The 25,279-nt window shown below is 47.8% G+C and overlaps 2 protein-coding genes across 2 annotated transcripts; one reads left to right on the top strand and one right to left on the bottom strand.

The window, feature by feature from the left end:
• Positions 1-7,154: 7,154 nt before the first annotated feature.
• T069G_06569 (uncharacterized protein) lies at positions 7,155-9,117 on the bottom strand (the record flags this gene model as incomplete). The annotated part of the gene is made up of 6 exons (XM_056173779.1): positions 7,155-7,316; positions 7,377-8,035; positions 8,107-8,168; positions 8,234-8,315; positions 8,368-8,613; positions 8,760-9,117. 6 exons carry the CDS (start codon positions 9,115-9,117, stop codon positions 7,155-7,157), a joined length of 1,569 nt encoding a protein of 522 aa, XP_056027358.1.
• Positions 9,118-21,741: 12,624 nt separating this feature from the next.
• Positions 21,742-22,784, top strand: T069G_06568 (uncharacterized protein; the record flags this gene model as incomplete). The annotated part of the gene is made up of 3 exons (XM_056173778.1): positions 21,742-21,762; positions 22,258-22,341; positions 22,509-22,784. The coding sequence occupies 3 exons, from the start codon at positions 21,742-21,744 to the stop codon at positions 22,782-22,784; spliced, it is 381 nt and encodes a 126-aa protein (XP_056027357.1).
• Positions 22,785-25,279: the final 2,495 nt, after the last annotated feature.

Genomic DNA, 25,279 nt, shown 5'->3' with positions numbered 1-25,279 from the left:
TATAAAAAGATGTAATCTTCGTCAACTGTCTTGTTAGAGGTTAGAGAAGATTACAAGATGCCTCAACACAAAGCAAACGATGCACTTGCTTGAGAAACAGAAATGGCATCAATTCATCTCTCCCCGATCGCGGCCTGATGAGTCGAGCTTCCTTCGTGTCTTACGTCCCACAGGCTTGGCTGTGTTCGGTCGAAAGCTAATCCACCCCGACAATATGGCCTTTCTCTACTAATGAGCAATCCTTGTCCTGCCTATCTGACTGCGACTGTAGTCGTTATGTAAGCTTGCGCGCTCTGAGAGCGTTAAGTGGACTTTGGAGGAATCAACGAGATCTATACAGGGATCCGAAGCGGGTTCGCAGCGGGCCCGATATTCGCACACCAGCTAATCTTGAACCTTATGGTTTTAAGCCCGGCAATGTGGTTACGATGATCAGATCAGCTAGGTGGGAGATCCGCTATAACTGGGCTGGAATTGCAACTGCCGCCCCATTTAGAGATCGGATGCTCCATTTCAAGCTCACGAGAGTAGAGTTGATATACCATCTTGTACGGAACAGTTGGGCCACAATCTCAACAAGACAAAATGAGGAAACGTGTAAATGCCACAAATACACTGGGTGACGTAGCGCCTGTACACGAAGGAGAGAGAATTACAATAGCATCCCACTCGTGACGCTCCCTGCAGCTACATATTTGGACCATTACCATCGAACATCTACTTCTATTGCCTCTGACCGCTTCGTACTCGGGCTTGATGCCTTCTACTGATTGCGATCGGCATTCTTACAGGGCGAACAAATTAACAAAGTCAGCGATTGGCTTCGGCCTTCGCGCCCAAGAGTTTCTTTTTGCCAGACGAACAATTTCTCCCTGCAGCTCCCACAGTCTCAGAACGGCGTTAAAGTACCGCTTTGCTTCGGAGCCGCCCTTTCAAGTGGCTAGCTACAAGATCAGCTGGCGCAATTTAGCTCCCTACATATGAGGCGGCGCCTCAAAATGCACATTTGCGCCCTCTCAGGTTTGCCGCATCCAATTGGCGAAATACTGCACTTTTCCTGCCTAGTGTTAGCTTCAATGCAGAAACAAGACGTATTAATTAAAATTACGACCTGAAATGCCCCAGCCGTCCCTTGTGCATGCACGAATAACAGAGCATTACACTCATTTCGAAATTCATCCCGTGCGCCACGCCTGGAAGAGCGGGCTGCTTTGTGTACATGTGTGGTAGCACCAGGCTTTTGGACGGCTGAGAATATCGGCTGGTTGTACAGTAGTAATACAAGATCCACTCCCGCAATGATCGCCGTCGGAGTCAGCACCAAAGGACTCAGGGACGGGAGCAAGGGTCAAGGGCGTATGTCCTCCTTGCTCGCACTAACCCTTGCTAATTGGATATTACTCAGGTAACACCCATCTGAGTAATATGATACCCCCTTGCGTCTGTAGCTACGGATAGGACACCATATCCTGAAGGGCAGCAGCGAATTGGGTTTGAGAACAAAGAAGACGGCCATAACAGGCTTTGGTAAGAGTTCTACCCCGTTTATGATTGAGTGTGGGCTTCTCCGTTATGTGATCCGAAAAAGGAAGGCAATCATTCAGCATTCCTGTAGAGCCAAGACGAAAGAAGGGATTATAGCGGGACTTTTGAAAGTGTGTCTACGAAAGCTAGACCATTGACATCACACATGCTTGTCAGTATCAGCCGTAAAAGTATGCCGAGGACCGTAGATGACCTCTACTTGTGAATCATGGTAGCTTGCTACATTAGAGACGCTTGAAATGATCGTTTCCTTTGTCAAAGACAATAAGATGGGGATTGGCTTCTTTAGAACCTACCGTAGATATAACCATTGTAGTATTAACCTTGGTGTGAAATATCACAGTTAAATCTTGATTTCGTTGCATCTAGTTTGGCTTTGCCCGAGGAACTTGTGTTCTGGTTGTCTCTACTGTACTACTGTACAGTTCTGTTGCCTATATTCTGCTGCCCGTATTTCCAGAAAACGATCCCCATCATGGATATGTTATTTCATTATAATTTCTTATAGAAGCCCCTCAAGTGTGTGCTCCATTAGGTTGATCAATCGTTTCATTTGGAAATAAGAATCATGCTGGTGTCCATTACTATGGAGGCGAAGCATTGTCTAGACCCATCACCACGTCACATCGCATTGAGAAGACGAAACTGAGCAATGATTGATTTGCTTCACGTACATGGGAAAACATCTGACATCCCGTGTTAGCGTAAATACTGTATCCCTATCATAGCCGAGGCTTCTTCGCTGGTCAGGCACCAAACCCAACGCTTGGCTTCGCCTACTATGCTCTTGGACCAACAATACCTTAGGCAAATATGAAGTACTATATAGCTAATTTCCCAACAGCTTGCCAAGTAGCATGGCATTAAATAGATTAGAGTTACTTTTGATATGGAGTAGACGTAATTACAAGATGTTATGCGAGTAATCCTGCCTCCATCTGTCAGACCATATTCATTCCATTTCTATTAGAAGATCAATCTCTATGATAATTATGCAGCTTGTCGATCAAATGCTGACGCAGGATATCGAAGTTGTTACTCAGACCGGCTGTTTAGAAGCATAATGTCTCAAATTCAGAGTGAAGGATGAGTGAGGCTGAGAAGGTGTTTACGATAAGGCGTCCATTCTGCATTATTCTTTCCATCTTCTGTTTACTATGTGACGCCATCAGACCTCTCCAACGGTAGGTTCTTATCTAATGGTTCTTAATAGAGACTCCGTGCAAGCTCATATTTGTTCTGCGTTAGGTAGATGATTGTACAGGTCACTAAGCTTTATGAACGGCAAAGCATAATACTATGCAATAATGTTGTATCAGCCACCCTCTTGAATTCTTTTACGCCAAGGATTCGTATGTCTCCCTAGTTAATTGTGATGAAGCAAGAGTCCGACATCCCATATGTTGTAGGATTTCAGTGTGGTAGTAATGCATATCATGCGAAAGAATGAAATATGTCTATGACGTGTCTTCTCGATAAGGATGTCATTACACCCGATATCATCCGTTAGATGTCATGGTTTACTTCTCCCACCTCTCATGTGGTTGTTCTCATGTGAAAATTAATATACAACACCTAGCTCCTGTCTCAGGAGAAGGGATCCCACGTGTGTCGACACAGGGCGACGATGCCCACGAGGAACTGAGAGGATGCCTCACTCCCTATTCTATTTTTAAGGAGTAAGGGGTAAATTCTTTCTATGTATGCTCACTTATAGAAGAGGCTGATGCGTTTGAGATAGTGTTGTTCGAAAAGGCATCCTTCTCAGCTGCTCATGAACCTGTCAACACTCTTCGACACTTACGAATATTCGGCACTCTGACTTTTTAAACGGTCTAGAAAACCCTCTCATAATCTTCATTTTTAACTCATAATAGGGAAGACGACTGTACGATATCACATCGGAGTTCCCGCCACTGAACATTTTGCGAACATTGAAACTGAGGTTAGATGATCTCTGAAATGGAACTACAGAAGATTGACAACACGACCAAATTCGAATAGAAGTCTATTGGACCTATGTATTTCTCGATAAGTCTTGTTTTACTCTATTGTCAATGACCTGAGATACCATGTGCGTTACGGCACTCACATACAATGAGATTGTCTTCAAATCAAGCTCAATAAACAGCCCTTGAGACTCCAGATACTATGCTCTTTAGGCTACAGTCTTAATTGCTCATGGTCAGTATAGTTTCTATTCTCCAACAACATATTGATGCATTTCGATCTGGTTCTAACATCCTAAAGGGAAAGCTCTGTCCTCTTTCCGCTCCGAAATTCCTCTTCTCGACCTACGTGTTGAGCACGATTTTTTCAACCCTTGTACCAGCAATTATCAAAGACGGCCGAGACTTTACAACGTTCCCTCTATAAATACAGTTTAGAAACAAATCGATAGCCATGTATACGGATTCGTGATAAAGAGGAGGAGAATATTCCATCATGATACTCTTACTCGATGATATATGCTCACAACCCATCAATATCAATGCTAGATTTTTGAGTAAACAACTCTCAGAGACATATTAGGAGGCACAAAGGGCAGCTGAGACAGAAAAGTACAGTCTGGACTATATCTCTTGTGGGTATGAGCAACTAGCTCGGTTAAACTATTTCATCTTTATAGTTTTGCATCTTGGTTTGAACACAACTAACTATGCTTTCTTAAGGCTCTCATTATGCAGTCACACGCCGCACGCCATCGATGCTATCCTGAGCCACCCGCAAATGGCATCAGCAGAGAAAATCTCAACAAAGCGCTGAAACCGCTGCCATCTATCGCCAAGACAACCCAAAGAAGGGGAATCTTGCTGTTTTGGGCACCTAATTCATTGCATGGGGAATATATTAGATCTCCAGATCTTGTCCATAGAGGCTGCGATAGCCGCGGCCGACTTACTCTCTCAACTTCCAACCTTTGACACCCAAAGACAGGCAGGCGCCAATCCAACACTTATCCTGTGCGTTTAGATATACCACCGGCTCCCATATACATCTTCTCACTCCGGGTTTCACTCACTAACTCTGGAAGATACAATAATAAGCTTCTTCAAATTTCCTATCTGACCTCTCATTGGTAACCAACTCCCATTGCTCCCGTTCAGTCAGGCCTCTACTCTCGCTGGCCGCCTGGGGTACACGGCCCATCGAGGGTGCTGTATTCTCAGCTTACATGCACTCTACACCGTATTCATGCACTGTGTTTTTAGTGCTGAATGCAAATCCAACGCCTGTCAGACATTTACGATGTTGAACGAATCGACAATTACGGACTTCGAGAGAGAACGGATGGAGATGTCTCGTTGCTTTGGTCCAAGCTCTGCCGATGTTACATCCATGCTGACAACAGCCTGACGACTTTTTTCCCCAGCCTATTTACTGCAGCATCCATTGCCCAGTAAACAGAAACAATGCCAAACTACATAATAATAATACTGGGTTGGAGCTTATTCCCTGTGCCTTGGCACATACAAGCATTAGCTCTAACGTACGTCCAACCACTCAAAGGCGACTCTCCTTCACCGACTCATGGCATACTCTTCGTTATTGATCAATCCTCGACGTCCAGAGTAGCAGCCTATATCCACAAACTGCCTATTATTCGCCGAATGGTACAGATTGCAACTCACGCAACCAATATTACCCTCCTACGATGCTACCACGCCCATCCTTACCCCGACACACGTCAACCGTACTCCTTATTGCATACATCCAACCTCCAGCGCTTGGGCCTCTGAAAGCAACGCTGAATTATTTCTCCCCGACACCCCTGTCGGAAAATAGCATCATCAGCAGCAATAAAAGTCCCGGTAGCGGGGAAATACCAGTTCGTATGGATTGCCGCTTGCACCACCTACACTGCCATGAGACGCAGACTGCCCACAAGGGCAACTATTCTATCTGAAAGACAAGGATAACACTGCAGAATGGTGGTAAAATGAGGAAACGAATCAAACCGTTATACGGTTGTCAGCATCGCTTGCTAGTCCCCCACATGATTCAGCCCATGGAAGAGTTACATCGCAAGCACCCGCGTCTCCAATCTACGGCCGAACCAGGTACGCCATCATAAGGCAAGCGAGTCTCGAATCTTGCATGAAGAGAGAGAGAGAAGATGAAAGAAATGGAAAACAACAGGACGACATCGAAATTCTGGAAGGCTGATGGACCCAACTACCTACATGACTCTGGGTCTCTCCACCATTGGTCCTACGCTGAGTGAGCTCTTCGTATACAGCCGCCGCGCAAATCACCATGCTCTTGTTCTGAACCTATCAAAATAAGTCCATGGCCCTCCCTTTAGTACATACCAAGCGCTACACATCCTCTCCAAATAGCTGGAAAGTCTCGAGGTATTACGTTTCGTTATCACAAAGACACGATTTCTTTGAAAACGTCCCCTCCATAGCAGGGGCCTCAGAACCCATATCCCATACTTTGCTTACGACATCTTACAGGACAAAGAGGCACCTTGCAGTAATGAATCCCACCATCTGCCAGGAGCCCTGACTGTTGGTGGGATGAAGTCGGTAACGGAATGTAGGATAGCGGTACCAGATGATGCCAGTCCCGACCCGAAGCCTTTTCAGCTGGGTTTGCTTCGTTCAGTATGTCGATGATCTTCGAAGCAACCTAGTCTGAGTGAATGAGGATAGCGTTCAATTACTTCCAAGCTCCTCCAAATAACTTACTTCCTTCAGGCTGATGTTCTTATATAACACCGCCTAACACACTCATACTAGGAAGATGACAGCCAATGAGAGAGGTTATAGGGAAGGTTCTACGAAATATGAGGCACAGAACGGCGGACTAGCAAACAAATAAATTAACCTCCCGCTAACGGTCTGTGATTCCTAACTTATTTTTGGTTGCCAGTTCTGGCTGATATCCATAAACTCCCACAACGCCTCTCGTTGTAAGTTTTTGACCTGCTTTTCGCCTAATGTCCCCATTACAGAGCTAGTCTGCAGCCGTCCATCCGGATGTGTCCATGTACACCATGATGACATGCATCCCAAATATTTTTTGGTGGGATCTATCCCCGCAAAAGTCCCCCGAAATCTCACCAATGGACAATTGATGGATCATAAAAAACCCCGTAGCATTGAGGTGTTACCACCAAAGCGGCTTTGAACATGTATACTCGGGTATACGTAATTTATTTTGTAGAGGATCGTCTTCTCTTGTTGTAGTAAAGATATAAGAATGGAGAATCAAGGGAGTGTGAGAGCTCAACATCAGTTGAGAAGAAAAGGGAAATCAGAAAAAGAAATCCAGTGAAAAAAATGGCTTGACATAGCCAGAGCCAAATTGATCTCATAAAGTAAACCCGTTGTAGATCGTCACCGGATAATGTTTATGATAATCGCAGTGGTGTCTCAAATACGGGCTAGCACGCAGCTGCGATAGTAGTTTGATCTCAAATCTAACGACAGAGCTGTGCCTGTCAGCCGAAATTCCAAAGGAATATGGGCTGCTGCAATTGTCTTTTATAGGCAACGTACCAATTTTTGCGACAGCAGTTCAAGCCAACCACAACACCTGCATGTTGAAAAGCAACCACACAGGTGTGCCTTTAACCGGTAAGACCAACCATGCATCCGCTTTCAAAGACATGCACACAAAATCTGGAGCAGCTGATCTTTGGGCATCCGACCTGAGAAATTGACGAGGAGAGTTGTTGCCAGGGCTGTATTTGAGCGGTCTCTTTGAAAGGAATTGCGGGTGCCAGAAGCCAGAGCCATTGTTAGAGCCCATGAATTGGGTAGCTTAGCCGAGTTAGCAGTTCATTCTAAGATACACGACGATTCAACGGCGAAACTGCTCACCTCATCTTGAATAGATCGTTTAAGATTGATAAGAGCATCCGCAGTGGCATCCGGGTTAGTTGGGTCGTGTGAGTCTAGTAGAGGCTCAATCTTGGACATTACAGAAGACCGAGCGCCGTCGCCCTCTGATATCAACATAGCTTCGGAGGTTTTGAGTATCTCCTCCTGAAACCCACGGCGTTCCCACGTGCTCCATCCTTTGGTTGCTTGGAACACATCGGCAATCACCTTTGGAAGCCGCCTATTGCGACTCAGACGTTGTTCATTAGCCAGAGAAGAAGCTTCTCCAAACGTATCACAGTAATACGCAGAGACAAGGGCGTCAAAGCTATCAAATCCAGCTGCCTGGACGGCCTCCATGATACTTCCGATGCGCTCTCCTAAAGCAGTTTGGGTGACTGGCTGAGGCGCAGGCCGCAGGTTTTGATTGGAGCTCTCGGGAACGGGACTGTTTAGAACTGCGCTGGGAGTAGCGGCAGCAGGAAGTGGTGGGAAAGTAATGGCATTGTCAGATGCAGGCGGAGGGCGACTCTTGGGTATGGTATCTGTCTTCCACAAGTCTGCGCTGGACTCGTAGGAGAACTCCATAGCCTCCGCATTGGTAGGGGAAAAGGAATCTGAGCACTGGGCATGCTCAGGTTGGGCCAAGTTGTCTAGAGCTATAATTCAGTCAGCCCATGCTGTTTCTCTCCCAGCAATGTTGGAGTAGTGGATCTGGATTACAACTCACGCTGTGGCGGCGCAGCATTGCTCGGGGTGTAAGAAGGAGTGAAATGGGCCTCTTGCTGTAGACTATTAAGGCGGTTCAAAAGTTGCGTTTGAAAACGCAAACAGTCGAGCACGAAATCGTGGGGTACTTTGGAAACTCGTTCTGAGGGGGGTTGACCCAGAGGAGAGAGCAGGCCATTGGCTTCGGGGGAGGGCTGCGTTTGCGCCGGGCTGTTGAGTGTATTGCGAGGCAAATGCTGGAATACGAGCTCGGCTTCATTACCAGGCCGTTCATACATGGCTGGCTGCTGCACCTGGGATTGGCTAATGGGAGTCTTATCCTGGGGCATAGGAGGTGGGGATGATTCGACGCCGGAGATCTGATTGTTGATAGCTGTAAAACCTCTAACAGATCCGCTGGTCGAAGATGAATCGACGTTCTCCAAATTTTCTGTCTGCTGAGCCTTGTTCCGTTCGTGGCTATCCAGTCGGGCTTGTAGCTCGCCAAGGCGTGCCTTCATACGGTGACCTGTAGTTTTTGATGTACTTTGGTTAGCAATGCAACACCCCCTCCACAGCTATAATGTTGTATGAAGGTAATGTGGCTAACGGCCAATGGCAGTAAAAATGAAAGTAAAGGGTAGCTGATAGTAAGGAAGAGATGGGTAGTCTTACGGTATGTTCTTTGGGCAACGCGGTTCTGTATCCTCTTCTTTTCCTTGGGATCTGAGACCTTTGTCCAATCGTCTTCTTCTCGGTACGGGCCGTGGTAAACAGGCATCAAAGCCTTCTTCTTCTTGCTGGAACGAGCAGGAGTTGTTGAAATATCCGCTGGGTCAACCGTCCCTGGAGGAGTCGAAATAGAAAACCTGGGTGGTGATTCTAAAGACACTGGCTGTGACTGAACTTGGAAAGTTGAGTCTCGTGGTGAAGATGAAGGTGAAGTTACTGAGGTGGAAGAGGCACATGCCGTCATTGGAGGAGTGATGGAAGAGGGCGAAGGATAGTCCCAGATTCCAGATGTAAAGGACATGTCGTCTATGGAATCCTCTTTGAGAAGATGCAAGAGGATGTATGTAACTGATGGGATGTATAAAACAAGGCGATATGATATTATATGAGATGTGATGACTCGATCTTTATAGAGCTGGAATAGGAATACGAATCCCTCAACAGGATAACGGCAATGGCTTGATATATATACAGACGTCGAGGAGATGCGATGCCTCTGATATTATATACATGTAAATGTACTGAATACGATGTAAAAAGCAAGAGAGAGCACTAGCAGCATCCCACCACCTTGGACAAGGATAGCCCTGGGACGATGCTCCCGCATTTCCAGAGTACCTGAACCTTTCCTGAGCTGCCTGAAGGCGCAAGTATTCATCATGTACAAGTACGAGGAAAAGGCTTTTAATGCTTCCTTACCCGACCACAGTCGCACATCCGCGATGTATTAGAGACGCGGTCCGTACCTTGGCAACCAGGGGTGTCTTGGGGGTTCGCTCATCATCCAGGCTCAGGCTTACACGCCCCCAGCCAAATCGGTAGAATACACGCCTCCCCCGCCGTGGGTGTTCCACAAGTGAAGGATTCCCTCTGCTGCTTCGACTAGCTTGCTCAAGCCCTGGTCCACACCTCCTTCGACCCCTGTCAGCTTTTCTCAGCAACTTGTTTACGCCCAGCTGGGCGGCTGCCCAAGCCCAAAGCACGAGATACTACTACTCGTACCTACATAGTAGGTTGTATGCGGTGCAAGTATACGGCACGGCAAAGGCGAGGCCGGGCCCTGGTTATACTCATACCTGACATGGACCTTTTTAAAAGCGCGGGGGCAGATTCGGCTTGATGACACCTCTCCGCAAGCCTCTTGCTGGCTTGGCTTGAGGACACGAAGGAAACTCACCGTCCAGTGGCCATGCGGCCAGTGTAATTGAGCACATCATATTCAGGCACCAGAACACAGACATTAGTTACCACCTCCTCCTAGTACTGACCGACTGCTGTACTGCTGCAGAGCATCTGCAGGCTCAACTTAGGCTCCTGTAGCCCTGCTGTTGCTCTGCTGTACTTGGATATACGTGGAGATGCAGGCACAGGTTCAGGCACACCCGCGTACATGTAGGTACTTCATACTCGTACGTGCTGCACATGCGCTGGCCTCAAGGTAGGGCATCTATCCTGGTAAGGGTCTCGTTTTAGTAGAGTGTGCTCGTACAGCAGCTCTGTGGACTAGACAAGGGCTTATAGCGGCTTGAACGCGCCTCATCGTCTTGGTTTACAGCCGCCCGTTCGTCCATGTTTCATCCGCCCATCGCCGAATGATCCTAGCAGTTCCAATGGACCAATGACACCCATCAGCACATCAGTTCATCTGCCAGTGACGCTCTTATCGCCGACTATGCTTCTAGCTTCGAGTTTCCCGTTCAATTCGTCCCAATATGAAGTCATCCGGCAGCACACAATGCAATCCCCATGTGGATACCCCATCTCGGGTCCTCAGGAGAATGGCATCTCGCATACTATTGAAGCAAGGTATGGGAAGATGAACAGGTCGAGATATCAATCCTAATGGGAAGGCAATAAGTAAGCATCAATCAATGGGTGAATATGGAATATCTCGTTTTGTACCTATTAAAATGATGTAATAGGAGCGTCAAGTACTGCTGAAGGGAATTTCCACGCCCCTCAAGCGAGACATGGCTTGATGGAGCGATATGAGACCTGGAAAAACTAATGTAGGGACAGCCGATGTCAGATATCACATTTGGACTCTATCCTAATCGTACTTGTAGGTGCTTTTGATCTGGCATCCAGCAAATGGGTGTGCGGCCGACGGTTATGACATAGCGCTCTACAGCCAACAGGAGAGAAAACTCATCCTCCATTACACTCAGTACTACGAGATGCTGTAGAGATGCTGTATTAAGGTTTTTTGTCCAGCCGACCGAGGCATCAAACCAACAAGTTGGCGGCTTGGTGCAGTATACTTTGTACGACATCCCATCTGCCGGGTCTCTGGATCTCGACTTTAGAGCGGAAAAGCATGTTCTGGTCCAGCTAGCCACACGCATCCCTAAATCCACTTTCATGTTGTCTTGTCTCTTGTTCAACCTTGCCTTTACTCTGCCAGAGACGGAGCGGCTTCCGATTCAAGCACACTCTTCTCCAGTTAGTTCGCCCAGCCTTCAGTTTTCCCTTTGGATGTCTCGGCCGATCAGCGACGGCGTTCATATAGCCGCTTGGGGTCTCTCCTTTCCGCCGCCTAATAGCGGTCTGGCAATATCAGACGCCTAATGGAGACCACAGGAAGCAATCTTGTTCGTCGATGGCATGTCTTGCGCTAGTTGGCTAGTAGCTGCATGTATGAGATGGAGCCTGCATTCCCAAGTCGGTGGCGTAGGCTCGTATGAGCTCATGGGAAACCAATCTGGCAGCCATCATCTCGCTTTCTACTAGTATGTAATTCCGAAAATGGATCCTTATGCGCAATTAGTCGCAAACATCTTTTGAGATGGATATTCCGCACCTAGTTGTGGTAGTACGAAGAGCGGGCGAGCTAGCTCACAAGGCGGCTGTATTACCATCGCATCTGCCAGTTTAGCATCCAACTCCCGAGTTTAGAATGCCTTGGTCAAGAAACGCGCAACATGGCACATTGTCGCTGTCATCTCGTGGCTGTACGGGCACTGTCGAGTTGTACAGCAGGTGGCGAAAGGAGATAGGGGGGAGGGGACCTATGGCAGTTGTCCTTTGCCAAATCGTTCCGTCTGAGGTGTCGATGGGGAATGCAGAGCATGACGAAGCGGGAACTTTTGTGTTACCTGCTACCGACCAGGAGATTCACAAGAACATTCTAACAACTCTCTCCAAGCTCAGAGCCTAGGGAGAGAACACGCCTCTTGGATTGTCAGCAAGACACCCAAACAGAGTCCGTGCGGTGAGAAGAAAATGAAATTGGAAGAGAAAAAGAAAAGAAAAAAAACCACTCAGAAGTCTTAATCATGTGGCTGTCCACATTGATTCCCACTTGGCTACCTCGGCTCTCTTCCCGTGCCATCAATACCCTTGCCAGACTTTAGTTGAGTGGTACCACAAGGTCGCAGCCCAGCTGTCCAGTCGCAGGTAAGCTTTTCCTGACTGATACTCATGGCAGGGCTACGGCATACAAGTTCAGCACAGCAAGGGAAACACGGAACCAAATCCAAGCAGGTGCGTCCTTTTCCGTCCTACCGGTGCTTTGGTTTACCTTGCTGCATTTTGTGGCTGTCTCGGTGAGGTAGCATGAGCATCGCCTGAGACACGGTGCGTCCAAAGAGCTGCGCGCATCGCATCGTGTCTCGGGGTAAGTAACCACATTTTGCCGCCGCCCATCTCCTGTCCGTCTGTGCTCTTTGCGGAACCCGGTCTCTGCCGCCTGTGAAAAGAGACGGCAAAAGGGCTGAAAGAAAGAAGGACAAGAGAAGAACAAGGAAGATACACGGTACGTTGAGCTAACAGAGCGGCAGATGAGAGCAACGTATCTCGGAAGATAAAGACAGGAACAAGGACAAGGACAAGGCCCAAGTGCTACCACACGATGCTTGTGCCTACATTCCCAAGCTCAAAGTTCCGATAGGTACCCGCACCCATGAGCATCGGGTCCGCAGCTCATCGCCCAATGGGGACGATCTACTATCAGATAGAGGCAAGGGATGTGTTTAGAGGAGGCCCACAGAGCAAGGGCCGGGACCTGAGAGATCTCTCCTTCTCCTGGCGCCAGTCCAGTAATCGAGATCGCTTAGATGCGGCCAGAGTCCCCTCTCCTTTTGTGCCGTGCAAGACGCGAATCACAAACCTCCAAGTTGTAGCTGCTTAGACTCGTTGGCTCTAGCATGCTGCCTCTCTACCTCGCCCGTTCTCAGTAGAATTGGTTTCAATGGCCCTGGATTTCACACTTTTCTCAATAGGATGGGTGGGCCAAAGATGCAATGCGACGAAAAGGAGAAGAAGGGGGCTGCTGCAGTGCAGACCGGCCACTGGTGAGCCAGAGACGCCCTTCGTGCTCGTCTAGCCGTTGCTCGTCTTCCCTTTCGTCTCTTTTCACATTCACATACGCAACGGCAGTACTATGCTGCCATTATTACCTGCTGCTAGATAATTGCTCGGACATTTTGCACAATCTACGCTAGCAAGGACTGCCCACCGCTCCATGCAATGGGATCAACGCCATGATGGTCCCTTCTGGGGAAAGGGAGAATTCCTTGATCCCCGCTACGGAGCCGCTACGGCACCATCCGCCTCTCCATTTTCGCCTGGTTCGGTAGAGCGTCACATTGAATCCACAACCAAGACCTTTATTTGCACACGTGGGCCTTTTCTGAGGTCATGGCCCTCGATTCTGGTTCGGCCAGTCCATCATCCGGCTATCGGTGACAGCAGAGCACCAACTGATGGGCCAGGGGGTTCTCAAGTGCAGGACAGAGATGCCCTAGGCAAAAGAGCAGGCCTTCAGTGCTGTGTATTATGATAGGAGGCAGAGGAGTTGGGGAGACAGGCAACTGCAGCCACCATGTCGCCAGTTCACATGCATTACTCCTCGCCCAGCCCTGCTTACCTGCTTTCCGATATTGCATTGTAAACGGCGTGGTGCAGGTGAGAATTGCGTCTTATTCTCGCTGTCAACGCCAGAAATGCCCACTAGCTAGGATAGGTAACATACCTACGGAATAATTTTCTGGAAACATGTAATCAACCAGACCGGCTGAATTCTTAGAATCTCACGACCCGTCGCACCCCCTTAGTTTGTTCTTCTTATTCTCTTCTATTCTCTTCTCTTCTCTTCTCTTCTTTTCCTTTATTATCGGGATATTTTTGCAGAAGCAATTTCTTTTCGGTGACTGTTCACGTTGCTCAGCTTTGGCGGCGAACACAGCGTCCCATAACTCACATTGGTTGAGCAGCAACTCACTACTGCATCTATATCCAAGGCTCATATTGGAGTGAAACCATGGCAGGCACCCTAGGATGTCCAAGTAGAGCCCTAATGGCGTCATTATCTTCCCGCAAAGATCAAGAAGGGACAAGGAAAAAATTGTCCACTCCAAGACATACCAATGTCTATTCTCCATACGAAATGTCGTTGGTTGTGAGCCCGTGGAAATCGACTTTGGGCGCTGGTGGCGCACGGCAAGGAGATCAAGAAGAGACACGCATGCTGGGAACCTTTTGCTCAATACGCTACACATCATCACTACATACCTGCTCTGTCTGTCTCTCACTTCCCAGGATGTGGCGTACGGCATACAGGTTCTCGCTGCGAATGAGCATTGTGGGATGGCTGGCGACCGATCAATCAGCTTGGCACTTGACTCCTTGTGTGCTTGAGCTTCGACGAAGCTGAAGCTATTTTCTGCGTGTCTCATTAAGGCTGCATTACGTGCTGCAACCATCCAGGCACTGTCCAGCTCTTCGGCCTTGGATGGTACGTATAGTCAACGATTCTTCGCGAGACCTGGGCATGATTAACTCCGAGAGCTTGATTTCATCTAGAGTCTCTGAGACTAAGAACTAAATGTAAAAGCCCAAGATCTATACAATACTTCGCGAGCAGAATAAACGTAGCATCTTAACCCTGGTACGTGGTTACTAACAAAAAGATACAAAACCAGCCATCACGGGTAGTCATAGGGTAACAATCGGCACAAAGCAATACCTTGTCGTGTGACGATATTTGCAGCATAAGCTCTATGCCTCTTTGAAACCGGGGACGAGCAGAAAGGATTTTCGTGTCGGGGCCAAGAGCTCAAAGGGCTGATGATGCGACGCAACTTATTTGGAGGGTGCCAGGAATGAGATGTTTCATTGGCTTTGGTCTCAATTGAGGCTTCTGATTGGAGTGATTCTTTATGACGCCTGCAAGTCTAGAGCGGCGCAACCGCATCCTCTTGGGCCTTGAATCGGGCTGCCCGCCCTCAAGCGCTTCCAAGAGGAACCTTTGAGAGCTTTTGTTCAATAAACATGAACCGGATACCACTTTCATTGCTTTCCAAATAAGGCACGTAGAGAATCAAATATGAAGAGTTCTTGGCCCAGACACGCCCATGTGATACGCACACCACTAACATCTGACGAGGGATGGCATGCGTAAGAAGCTGAAAAAATTGTTCATACCCGCCGAGATATCCCCTACACTATTACAATTCTGTACTATTTTATGAAGCCTCTAGAGGTCACTTGCTCTCTAGCACAAGGCAGCAACTTGGGGGCAAGTTTTTATTCAAGCAGCTGCCCATCTTCAACGGTGGCTGAGCAACACAACAACATGCCTCAACGTCTGCCTCCGCGTTCATATTCCCTGACTGAGACCCGATCCGGGCGCATTAGCGGCGCGTCGTTCCGAGCCTAGGCGGAAGGGAGGGGGCTCCCCGTCGGTCTAACGCCGATGATGCCTCTAGCCGTACAACGGGGCAACAGAAATCTAAGCGTGTACTACGAGAGGACCTAAGCATTCCCTGTGGATGTACCTGGACCTCAAGTGTTTTGTACAAGATATCCCCGAGGAATGTACAGGTAGCATGTCAGGGCTGATGTCGCTTGGGCATCTTGCCCCTCCTAACAGCTCTTACAGAAGGTTCACATGGCTGCCCTTGGGATTCCTCGAGCCGTAGTGAGCAAATTGATAGACATGAACATATGATTAGCGGCATATAAGAATACCTAATATCTACGTGCGGAGACGCGGAACAGACTGCATCCAAGCTGGTCTGTTGGCGGTTAAGTGCAGCCCTCCCGGAACCGTCCCGAGGTTACACTCAACGTAGGTGCTTCCCATGAAGGCCGTTTGGCGTTGCATTCGAACGGCTGTGCAAGGTAAAACGTGGCAATTTACGTTGTAACGACACGTTTAGGAGAATACAAAGCCTTTCTACAATGAACGGCTAAAAGCCTATTAATCTTGGTCATCTTGAGGTGAATTGGGGAAGAGCCGTGGAGGTACACAGATACGTAGGAGTAATCGATCAAGATGGCTCATCAGCTAACACGAGTGAAACTGTGTAGTGAGGGTCAGAAGTATTATTTCCTTCCCACTATTCTGGTTACTCTGCAAGGGGCGGCAAGACAGAATTTGCAAAATATTTCCACGGAAGAAGACTTTGGGACTTGGTGGACGGCACATGGATCAGCCACACCTCGGTTGCTGAAATTGCAAACTTGGTGTTCTTGATTCAATGGCGTTTTCCCGCGGGCACATCTATTCCCACTTTGATTAAAAGCAGTGGCTCCTGCATGCCGTGGCAATCAGATAAACCTCGTAAATGCGAGGTACATGTTCATATCCTACTGCTGATGGAGGGCACCATGGCAGCATGTGCAGAATTGAGGGGTGGCGAGGGAGGAGGAGAGTCTGTGGGGTGTTAGCACGATACCACCTCACACCGCACGTATCTCAATCAGATAACACCCTTAAGCATTGAGGTAGTATTCGTTTTACATCAAAACATCAAGCTAGGAGAGCTAAGAAGAATGTTATTACTCGTACAACTCAAAACTAAGCCTTTCCAGTATCCTAGAGGCTCAAAATGTGAATGAAGCTCGAAGGAGCAAACCATCCCGACACTAGCCCTTCCACACTTTCGGAACACTACAGCCGGAGACGTGAGCTAGCACGAAAATTAAAGATGATGCCATGCTACCCACAACGGAAAGGTATCTATGCCTAATGACCAACCTTTATAGAAGATCTTGGGTGTTTGAGTCACATAGCACAGTATTGTGCGCAGATTGAGCCCGTATAGAGGTTGGTTCAGTGGCGCGTATGCAGATCAGGGGGCGAGCTGAGATCAAATGGGATTGTATAAAAGGGTGCCCATCTATAGACCGGAATTCCATGACGCTGTTTTGAGCTCAAGAACAGGCTGTATACCGATCTTGGAGTTGCGAGATGTTGTCTCAAAGTGACTTCCGGCGTGACTGTCTTATCTCTTCAACGCGGCTCCATGTCCTACCTAGGTGCCGCCCAGGTATCTACCACGACTGAGGTAGATATGTAGGCACAGGTACAAATTGTTCGTATGATGATATGTACACCAAGAAACATGCTTGCTATCTGTTAGTTCATTCGCTACTCCGGAAGCCCTTCATTTGCCGACAGGGTCAGGAGAGCTTGTGGCCCGTAGCTTATGGCCACGTTCCTGCAGCTTGCAAAGTGGGTTCGTGGAACACATGAGCTTTATGTTTCCAGTGTGCTTTGTACCCATGGACATTTTTGTGTGGTTCTCTGTGGGAGGGAGGGACCCTGATCTTTTATACGCAATACCTGGGCTACGAGCAAAAGGTCGGGTTCATTCTACCATTCTACCACAGACATCGGGTGTCATTTAGAATCCATACAGTTGATAGAATCGTTTTAACAAAATAATTGAGGCTCAAACTCAGTTAGTAGAGATGGATATATTACAGGCAGGGAGCAAGCATGAGCGCAGCATCGCACCCTACGAGCTAATGAACATCAGATGAACTAATGGGTGTTTCTCGTGCGGGGAGAATTAAACCAGATGAGACGCTAATTGAGGTTGTTCATCGCGGCACGACCGCTGGATTTGCCGCCTGTAACCACGGGATATCATGCTTGGCGTTTACAGCATGAGTACAACACCTCCTCCATTTGTAGACCCATGTTTCTTACAAGTTTTGTACAGAAACTGGATTTCTTTGGTATATTATAAATAAATTGAACCGATAATAGAAACCGAGAACTTCCCAGTCCAATCAAGGTGCTACAAGTACAGCCCGTATGCAAGTCTCAGCGCCTCTTGTCTTCTCGCCCCTGCTCTTTGGCCACACGTCAGGCGTTGCTCGGCGATTTCTGGAGCCCATTGTTTCGCACATACAATCAGTATCTGGCCAGCAGTATCAAGATTATATGGGCGGGAACAAATTCAATCTGAACTGGATGAGACACGAAGAAGCAGGAGGTGCAAGCCGTGTACTTTGACCATAGGAGTACGAGTACTTGAAAGATTCTGATATGGTGACGTTGAGAGTCTTGCTCAGATGGAAGCCATTCGTGGAATGAACACACTAGAGGTGCCATTTCTTGGTAAACTGCCAAAGTCCAGCATTTCCTTGATCCACACATCAGTGATTCTTGCCTTTCGATCGGGAATATTCTTGCTCAGAACTTGCTCCAACCAATGACCCCTCCCCTCATCCTGAGTCCTGGATATCACACACCATTCTCAATCCAGATGCTATTCAAACCTCGTTTACCGCAAATTCCTTCCTCTTGTACACAAAACACGAATCATGGACAATTTTCAAGACCACTCCACTCACATTGATTCGGTCTAATCGAAGCCCGACTGTACGGCCGAGATGCGAGCTGTCCATCTGCTGTCAGCAAGTGGCCGGCTCGTTGACTGCCCGAAATTCTTAGAGAGAGCCAGGCGGTTTATGCGTTCTTAAATTACCAAGAAATCTAAAATAAGAATTCCATGAAGCAATTTTCTTGTATTTCTAGTTCAGAGTAGCAAATGAGCCTATCCCTTGGCACATACTAAGAAAGGTGAGGTATCAAAGTAATACTGCAACCCCCCTGCATTGAATGGGAATGTTAGCTACTCACGTAATCGCGGCACATCAGCTGAAGGATGGTCAGCACACAACGCCTCTCACTGCCAAACGGCCATCCACGGTAAGGAGATGGTATGAGCCATCGCCGCTGCCTTCTCCTCCTCCTTGTATATGCTTCCCGTTGACCCGGTTCAGCTGAATCAACCTTTCTTGACACGGATATCCCGAATGAGACACCTAGTGGTTATCCCCCGTCTCAGCATCGGCCGATGAAGCTGGTAATCTAGTATAGTACATAGTATGCAAACCACCGTCCGCATCATGAGCCGATTACGCCTTACAAGATGAAATTAAAACAGGACTAAATGATCGGCACATCTCGGCCAGCGCCGCAGATCTCGAGGCTAGTTTACTGGGCCGCGGAGCGGCAGCAGGGGTGCTTTCGTACTAATACTTCATCAATCTGAGTATTACCCGTCCAGCCTCCCTCTGGCTTGCGCCGGCGTGCTGTCATTGCCATTAGCATGCTTAGTGTCGAGACGCAAGATTGTCACAGCCGCCAATAAAAAATACGAGGCAATTTGGGGTGCTGGCACTTTTCAGTAGCGTCAGTAAGATGCGTTTCAAATTCTCCGTAGGATTTAATAGTGTGCTACAGTTGTCGTGACTTCGTCCCTAGAGTGATGAGACAATTTTGAGTGTTTCAAAGCAGCCAGCCACCAAAAACACAAGAAAAATCTGCCAAGCCGCTCGTGAGGCAATCAAATCATCTTGACTTCATCAATTTGGCACACGATTCCAGCACACAAATACTCGGATATCGTCCTTCGTAAACCGACCCATTAGGAGCCTGCAATTCTGTGTCTTACTACGAGCCGTGGGGGGCTCAACCAAGTGAGGCATCTTTTCCTACCTGTCACAAAATAACAACTCGGGCTGCCATGCCAAGCAGGGAGAGAATATCCAATCCAACTCTGCCGTCCTCGGCACAAACCCCCAGCCGGAGCCTGAGTCCGCCAATACCATTGCTTTGTTTGAATCAATCGCCGAGCAAACGCTTTAGGCTTTCGAACCATCTAACTCCATGTCTTACTTCTCCAATCCATGATGCTTAATATTGGGCTATCACTTCAATAGTTCCTCGTAGGCTACATCGAGCTCACTGCGGACCGGATGCTGTGTGCTCTGTCACGTCATATGTCCAGAATACAACAGGCCTTCAGGTTTTTCTGAGGCGCTAAGCTGTTGAGCTGTCATGCAGAGACATTCAATACCGCTCCAGCTCAATTAGAGGTAATCTAGGGAGAACAGCCACCAGTGCTACACCATATAGTAGTAAGTTTTCACATGAATGAAGCAAAACGTAACACCCTACACTTCACTACTCGTTCTTTTTAGGTTCCGTTTTTATGCACAAGAAGAGATTACCATAGTTGGGGAGCGCTATTCGACGTGAATGCTCCTTTCTAATCACCTATATGCAGAATTTCTACAGAATAGAGTACACACCACTAAAACGGATTTTTGTCTTCATTTTACGTATGTTACATATACCAATAAAAAAAAGTGCTGTCCACACAGCAAGCCAAAGGCGTCATAAGGGTATCATTATGCGTAAGAAGTCTATTCATGTACGTAAAGATATTGCTTGGCTTCTGCATTGCGATGTCGGCACTCGCATCCCTTCTTTCAACAATCTTACCTAAGTCGTTATTCTACTACTAAGCTCGGTTACCGTTCAACGTTTCATCGTCGAGACTCGGATGCCTCAATCCTGTCAATCATGCATCTCCGGCACTCACATAGCCTTCTCCCTAATGAATAACCCTCCCTTCATTTGGCTGGGTCGTCCCGCTTCCTTTTCTTCAGACATGTTCTCGTTCTTAACCTTTGATCTGTTTTAGATTCACATGAATGAATACATTGAGACTTCTCCCATAAAATCTCGTTTGAGCATTTGGTACCTCCAATTCTTCGGTAATATCACTATTTGCCGTGTAACCGCGACTGGACTGAAACCGGTGCTCAGGCCAGGCGCGGGCTCACACTTGGTCTGCTGCAGACAGAGTTCAGCCTTACTGGTTAACCGACTTCACGAGGCCGGAGAATCTACCCTGGCGCTGCCAGCATTTTCCTTCGGAAGTGGTGTCGTGCGTGGAGGGCTCATTGGAGCTCTGGGGGTCATCTCATTGGCATTCCCTGTAACGAGATGCATTTGGGGGGCCACGGGTAAGCCCACGTTCTGCCTTTTGCCACCCCTCTTTTCTCCGCACTCGCTGCGTTTCCGGGGCGGCTAAGGCTACATCGCCCGCCGGTTGTTGTATGAGAGGCTATCGACGGCATGCGAACTGGTGTCGAGCGGCAGCTATATCCTTGACCAAGGGGACTCGGTCACTACGAGAGAAGCATTGTCAAATTGAGTACGAGCCTCTTTATCCTTTCTTGTGATTAAGAAGGGGGAGGAGGAGAAAAGAAGAAAATACTTTGTTCCCCAAAAGATAACTTCTGGCGTCTAATTTAGCTCCCCAGACCAAATCTCCGGACCTGCGTGTCATCTGCACTCAACCAGCCGCTACTTAATCCCTGACTACCTCAATGGTGTGGAGACAGCCTCTTTCTTGACCATTTCGAAGATACTCGACATCATATACATTCCAACGAATTCTACTCTCAAATCACTTAAATCGACTAACGCTGCGTGGAGCCGAACAACGTTAGAAGCACACGCACTGCCGTCATATCCTCTGCTGTTTTGTCATCCCCACCAGACGAGCAGCAATTCGTATATGGTGGCTATCAAAAACTACTGGCGAGTTACGGGTCATCTTCTCGCCCCAATTGTCACCGTCTCGACCACACCAGCTTTGTCCCAAGTTCCGAAGGAAGCAGGCCTCCGAGGGCGTGCGCGCACAACAAGTGTGCCACCAGACTAAGCCTGAATAATTGCTCTTGCTCCTTTGCTATCATCTTGTCGTTAAAAATCATCATCGACAGTAGTGAACCCCTCTCCATCTGACAGCAGGCTATTGAACACGTTGGGGTAGTTCGGAACGGCTAGCCGACGGTTTTGTGTTAGATGCCGCGCCAGAGAACTTCCAACATGACTTCAGAACCCCCAGCTGTGAGTATGCTCTTGACTCCTAAATTGTTGAACTAATTTGTCTTTTCGCTCATCAAGTGGCTAATCTCAACATCATTTGAAAGAAAAAGGGACCAATCTGGGCAACGCCTTGTCGGCCGTGCGCTGGGCGAATGGTCAAAACTCCCGGCCATGTATGTCGTGGACAGGGTGGTTCGTCTTCTCCCCCTTTTCCATATCAAACTACTTCATTCCTCTTTCTACCCGAGGGGTGTTTCGCTACGGATCCTCTGCGCATCCGCTGCGAGTGAGATATGATATAGCTAACATGGGCCCTGAACACTGGGCTGGCACTTAATATAGAGAAGAGCGCCAAGTGTTCTCACTGCGTCGCCGGCCACCATAAGTGCGAGGACGTACGTGGTCCCTTTAGTCGTCATTGCCGTTGTCTGTATTTGGTATTCTTACTATTAGACCGCCTCCAACGACGTCATTGCCTTGCTTACAATACTCCTGCTGAACACCTCCTGTACATAGTTGCTTGTAGACAAAGATGGCAGAATCAAGCCCGCCGCGCGCGCCGTTGCAGCTGCATCCCTCAAAGTGTCCCAGGGTGAGGAGGTCAGTGTTTCATTACGAAATTATTTGCCGGTCATGTTGACTTTTTCCACACTCAGCATTAGTGTGCGTATTGGAGGAAGTGAATGACTCTGCATGAGTGTTTCCCACAATGCAAACGTTAGCTTCATCGGCTTTGGCTAACAATTTCCACGTTGCTTATTCAACAGGTTCCAGAATACGAAGACTTAGCCACCAAGTATAACTTGCTTGCACGCCGAGAAGCCAAGCGAAGATCACCGACAGCAGCTGGCTCTGCTTCAGCTGCTGGTGCTGCCGTGAGCACGGATGCTCTGGCGGAGCTTATGCGCCGGCAAAATGAGATCCTCCTGGATATACGAGCTGAGCTGAGCGCATTGCGCGAGAAGACTGGCGCGGGGACGCCGCCAGTGGAAGACTCGGATACTTATGACGACGACTATGGCTTTGACCTAGCAGTAAATTGACAAGTTGGGGGGTGAAGAGTTGAATGCTTATACACGCAGCGCTTTTTATTGGATTACGGACTGGTTACATGGGGTTTCGACTGTCTTACAGGCAACAATCGTGTTGTTCGCGTGCATTTTGTGTGTATTTAGATTTATTTTGCTTAGAAGGATAGAAAAAGGCCATGTCAAAACTAAAAGTCAACGTAAATGGACTCATTTAGACCTTCTTGCTCAAGAGCGTATATTTTGAATATGGATGAAGTTGTAGCCCGTTTTGGTGGTGAGAGAAGCTGATCCAAATGTCTGCATGAAGACCCCAATCTCTAAATGCTTAATTCACATGTAAGGCAGGAGACCAATCTAGAGAATATTTACAGAGCTCGTGAAAAGCATCTTGAAACAAGCTACATAGCGTCGCCGACTTTTTTTGGTTGATACACGATTGCAATTGGAGCATCCATACGAATATTCTGCGTGGGGGCAACATGGTTTGCCACGGGACCTTAAAAATATGTAACTGTGACATGCATGGCGAGTTTTTCTAGGCCTATTTCCGTCGCCTACTTCAAACTATTAACTTGTGCATGCACGCCAAAGAAGCCTGGAAGTTGAATGGTGATCGCGGTGGCGAGGTAGGTCGGACACGTGGTTGATTTGCAGTAGGTTCAGTGCTTTCATTGCCAAGTATGAAGTATTCAGGCTTTTAATGAGTAATATCAACATATTTTTCAGCCAACTCGGAAAACAAATCCATATAACCAGAGATATAGATCTGCACAGGGGAAGCATGTGTGTTCCTCATGTCATGATGTATTTGCTTCTTTCTGCGAATTCAACTGCCGAACCCGGCGGATTGCCGAATTAGGAAATCAACCTGATGCATGGACCAATTATCGTTGAGCGGAAAAGGGAGGTGGGGCCACCATAGTTGGCGGATAAAATGACCGAGTCATGAGCGGCAGATTTCAGGATAAAGCAATGATTCAATAATTAATTTTCTCTTCCTTAGGCAAATAATTTGATTTGATATTACAACTGTAGCTCCCAACCCCAACTGCTGTGCTGACATGGATGTAAAAGAACTTGCTGCGGAATTGCACACCGTACGTGAGCGATAGCGGGGATGCTCCTCAACAAATTTCCTTCTCATGCATTCATTCTGGTCCCCCGCCATAGCTGTGATACACACCAGATACCCAATATTCCTCCCTTCAAGCCGCAAAAGTGAAACTAATAGACTTGTAATTTTAAATAGGGGACCATAGTATCTGCGAGTGAATCTTTCTTCCCACCCTTCCACTTCGTTCTCAGGCTCATGTGAACAATTCAACGACGCGATTGGTTCGGAGCCCCCAGGATTGGAGGGGGCTTCTGATGGTGTGGACGTAGTGAAGAAAACCGTTAGGAGAGTTGACAGACCGCATCCCCCACCAGTCCGCTTAGATCCAAAAGATGAGCAGTAAATTTTGCACTTTATCTCTTTGAGAAGAAGATCGTCTGCCGGTCAGATGCAAACTAAGTATCTAGCTTACGCTGTACCATGTACATGCTCTACGAGTATGCCCCCTGCGAGCGGAGAGTTGCTGGTGATAGGTGGATACAGCAGACAGGTTAGCAGTGAGGAAACAGAGCTAACGAGATGGTGAGAAAGATATTCCCATACCGAAGTTAAAGTAGATGGTGTCTAACCATAGCAAGGTATCATATAAATGCCGAACCCTTGCAGCGACTCGTCGAGAAGGTGAGATACTCGGAATGTAGGAAATAGCCTAGCCAGAAAATTCGCCGTAGCTGGAGGCTCACAGGAATCTTAGTGCTCCTTCAAGGCTAGAAGTTAATGCAAGGAAGAGGTGACTAGCTTGGCTTCCCAAATGAAGTAAAATGACCGTTTAAAAAGCGGAGAGGAGACCTCAGAAGTGCCACTAAACTCAGCCGCAAAGAATGCAACTGACCTACGGAGAAAATTGATGGTGACAACACTATTTGGATTGGAAGACGACGAGTCTCGTGTGTGCATTACAACTCTGGGGCTACTGCTCACGCGCAGCAGTATTTAACGCTTATGAGTACTTGCATCACAACGTCGGGGCTGCCGAGAAGCACATTAGCCCAGGCGTGTAGCAGCGTAAAGGCCAATCGGAACACTGTTGAAGCTGCCAAGCCTGCAGAGTGACGGCGCTGGCCGTGGCAGGACTATGAAAACTCGTATGTTTTTTCTCAAGATAACAGGGGAAAAGGGAACCTTCTTCCCCTTTAGCTTGCCTTCGGACTAATTATTCCGTTGGTACCTGTCATGTTCGGTATTCGATTTTGTCCGAACCATCTCGGTTGTGATAGTACCCCGCAATGATCTGCGACAAAGAAGCCATAATCATTCCACGCAGGCACAACTGGTTTGGTTTAAACCTCAATACTGTGTAACGGGACTCATATGGAAATATTTAATGGCCTAAGTCGTTTGAAGCTGGCAACCCATCACCAGCCAGACGTGGACACGATCAACATCAACAGCC

This window comes from Trichoderma breve, chromosome 4 (assembly GCF_028502605.1).
Source record: "Trichoderma breve strain T069 chromosome 4, whole genome shotgun sequence".
Taxonomy (NCBI): domain Eukaryota; kingdom Fungi; phylum Ascomycota; class Sordariomycetes; order Hypocreales; family Hypocreaceae; genus Trichoderma; species Trichoderma breve.
The sequence above is the reverse complement of the archived record's forward strand: the minus strand, read 5'-3'. Positions and strand labels throughout refer to the sequence as shown.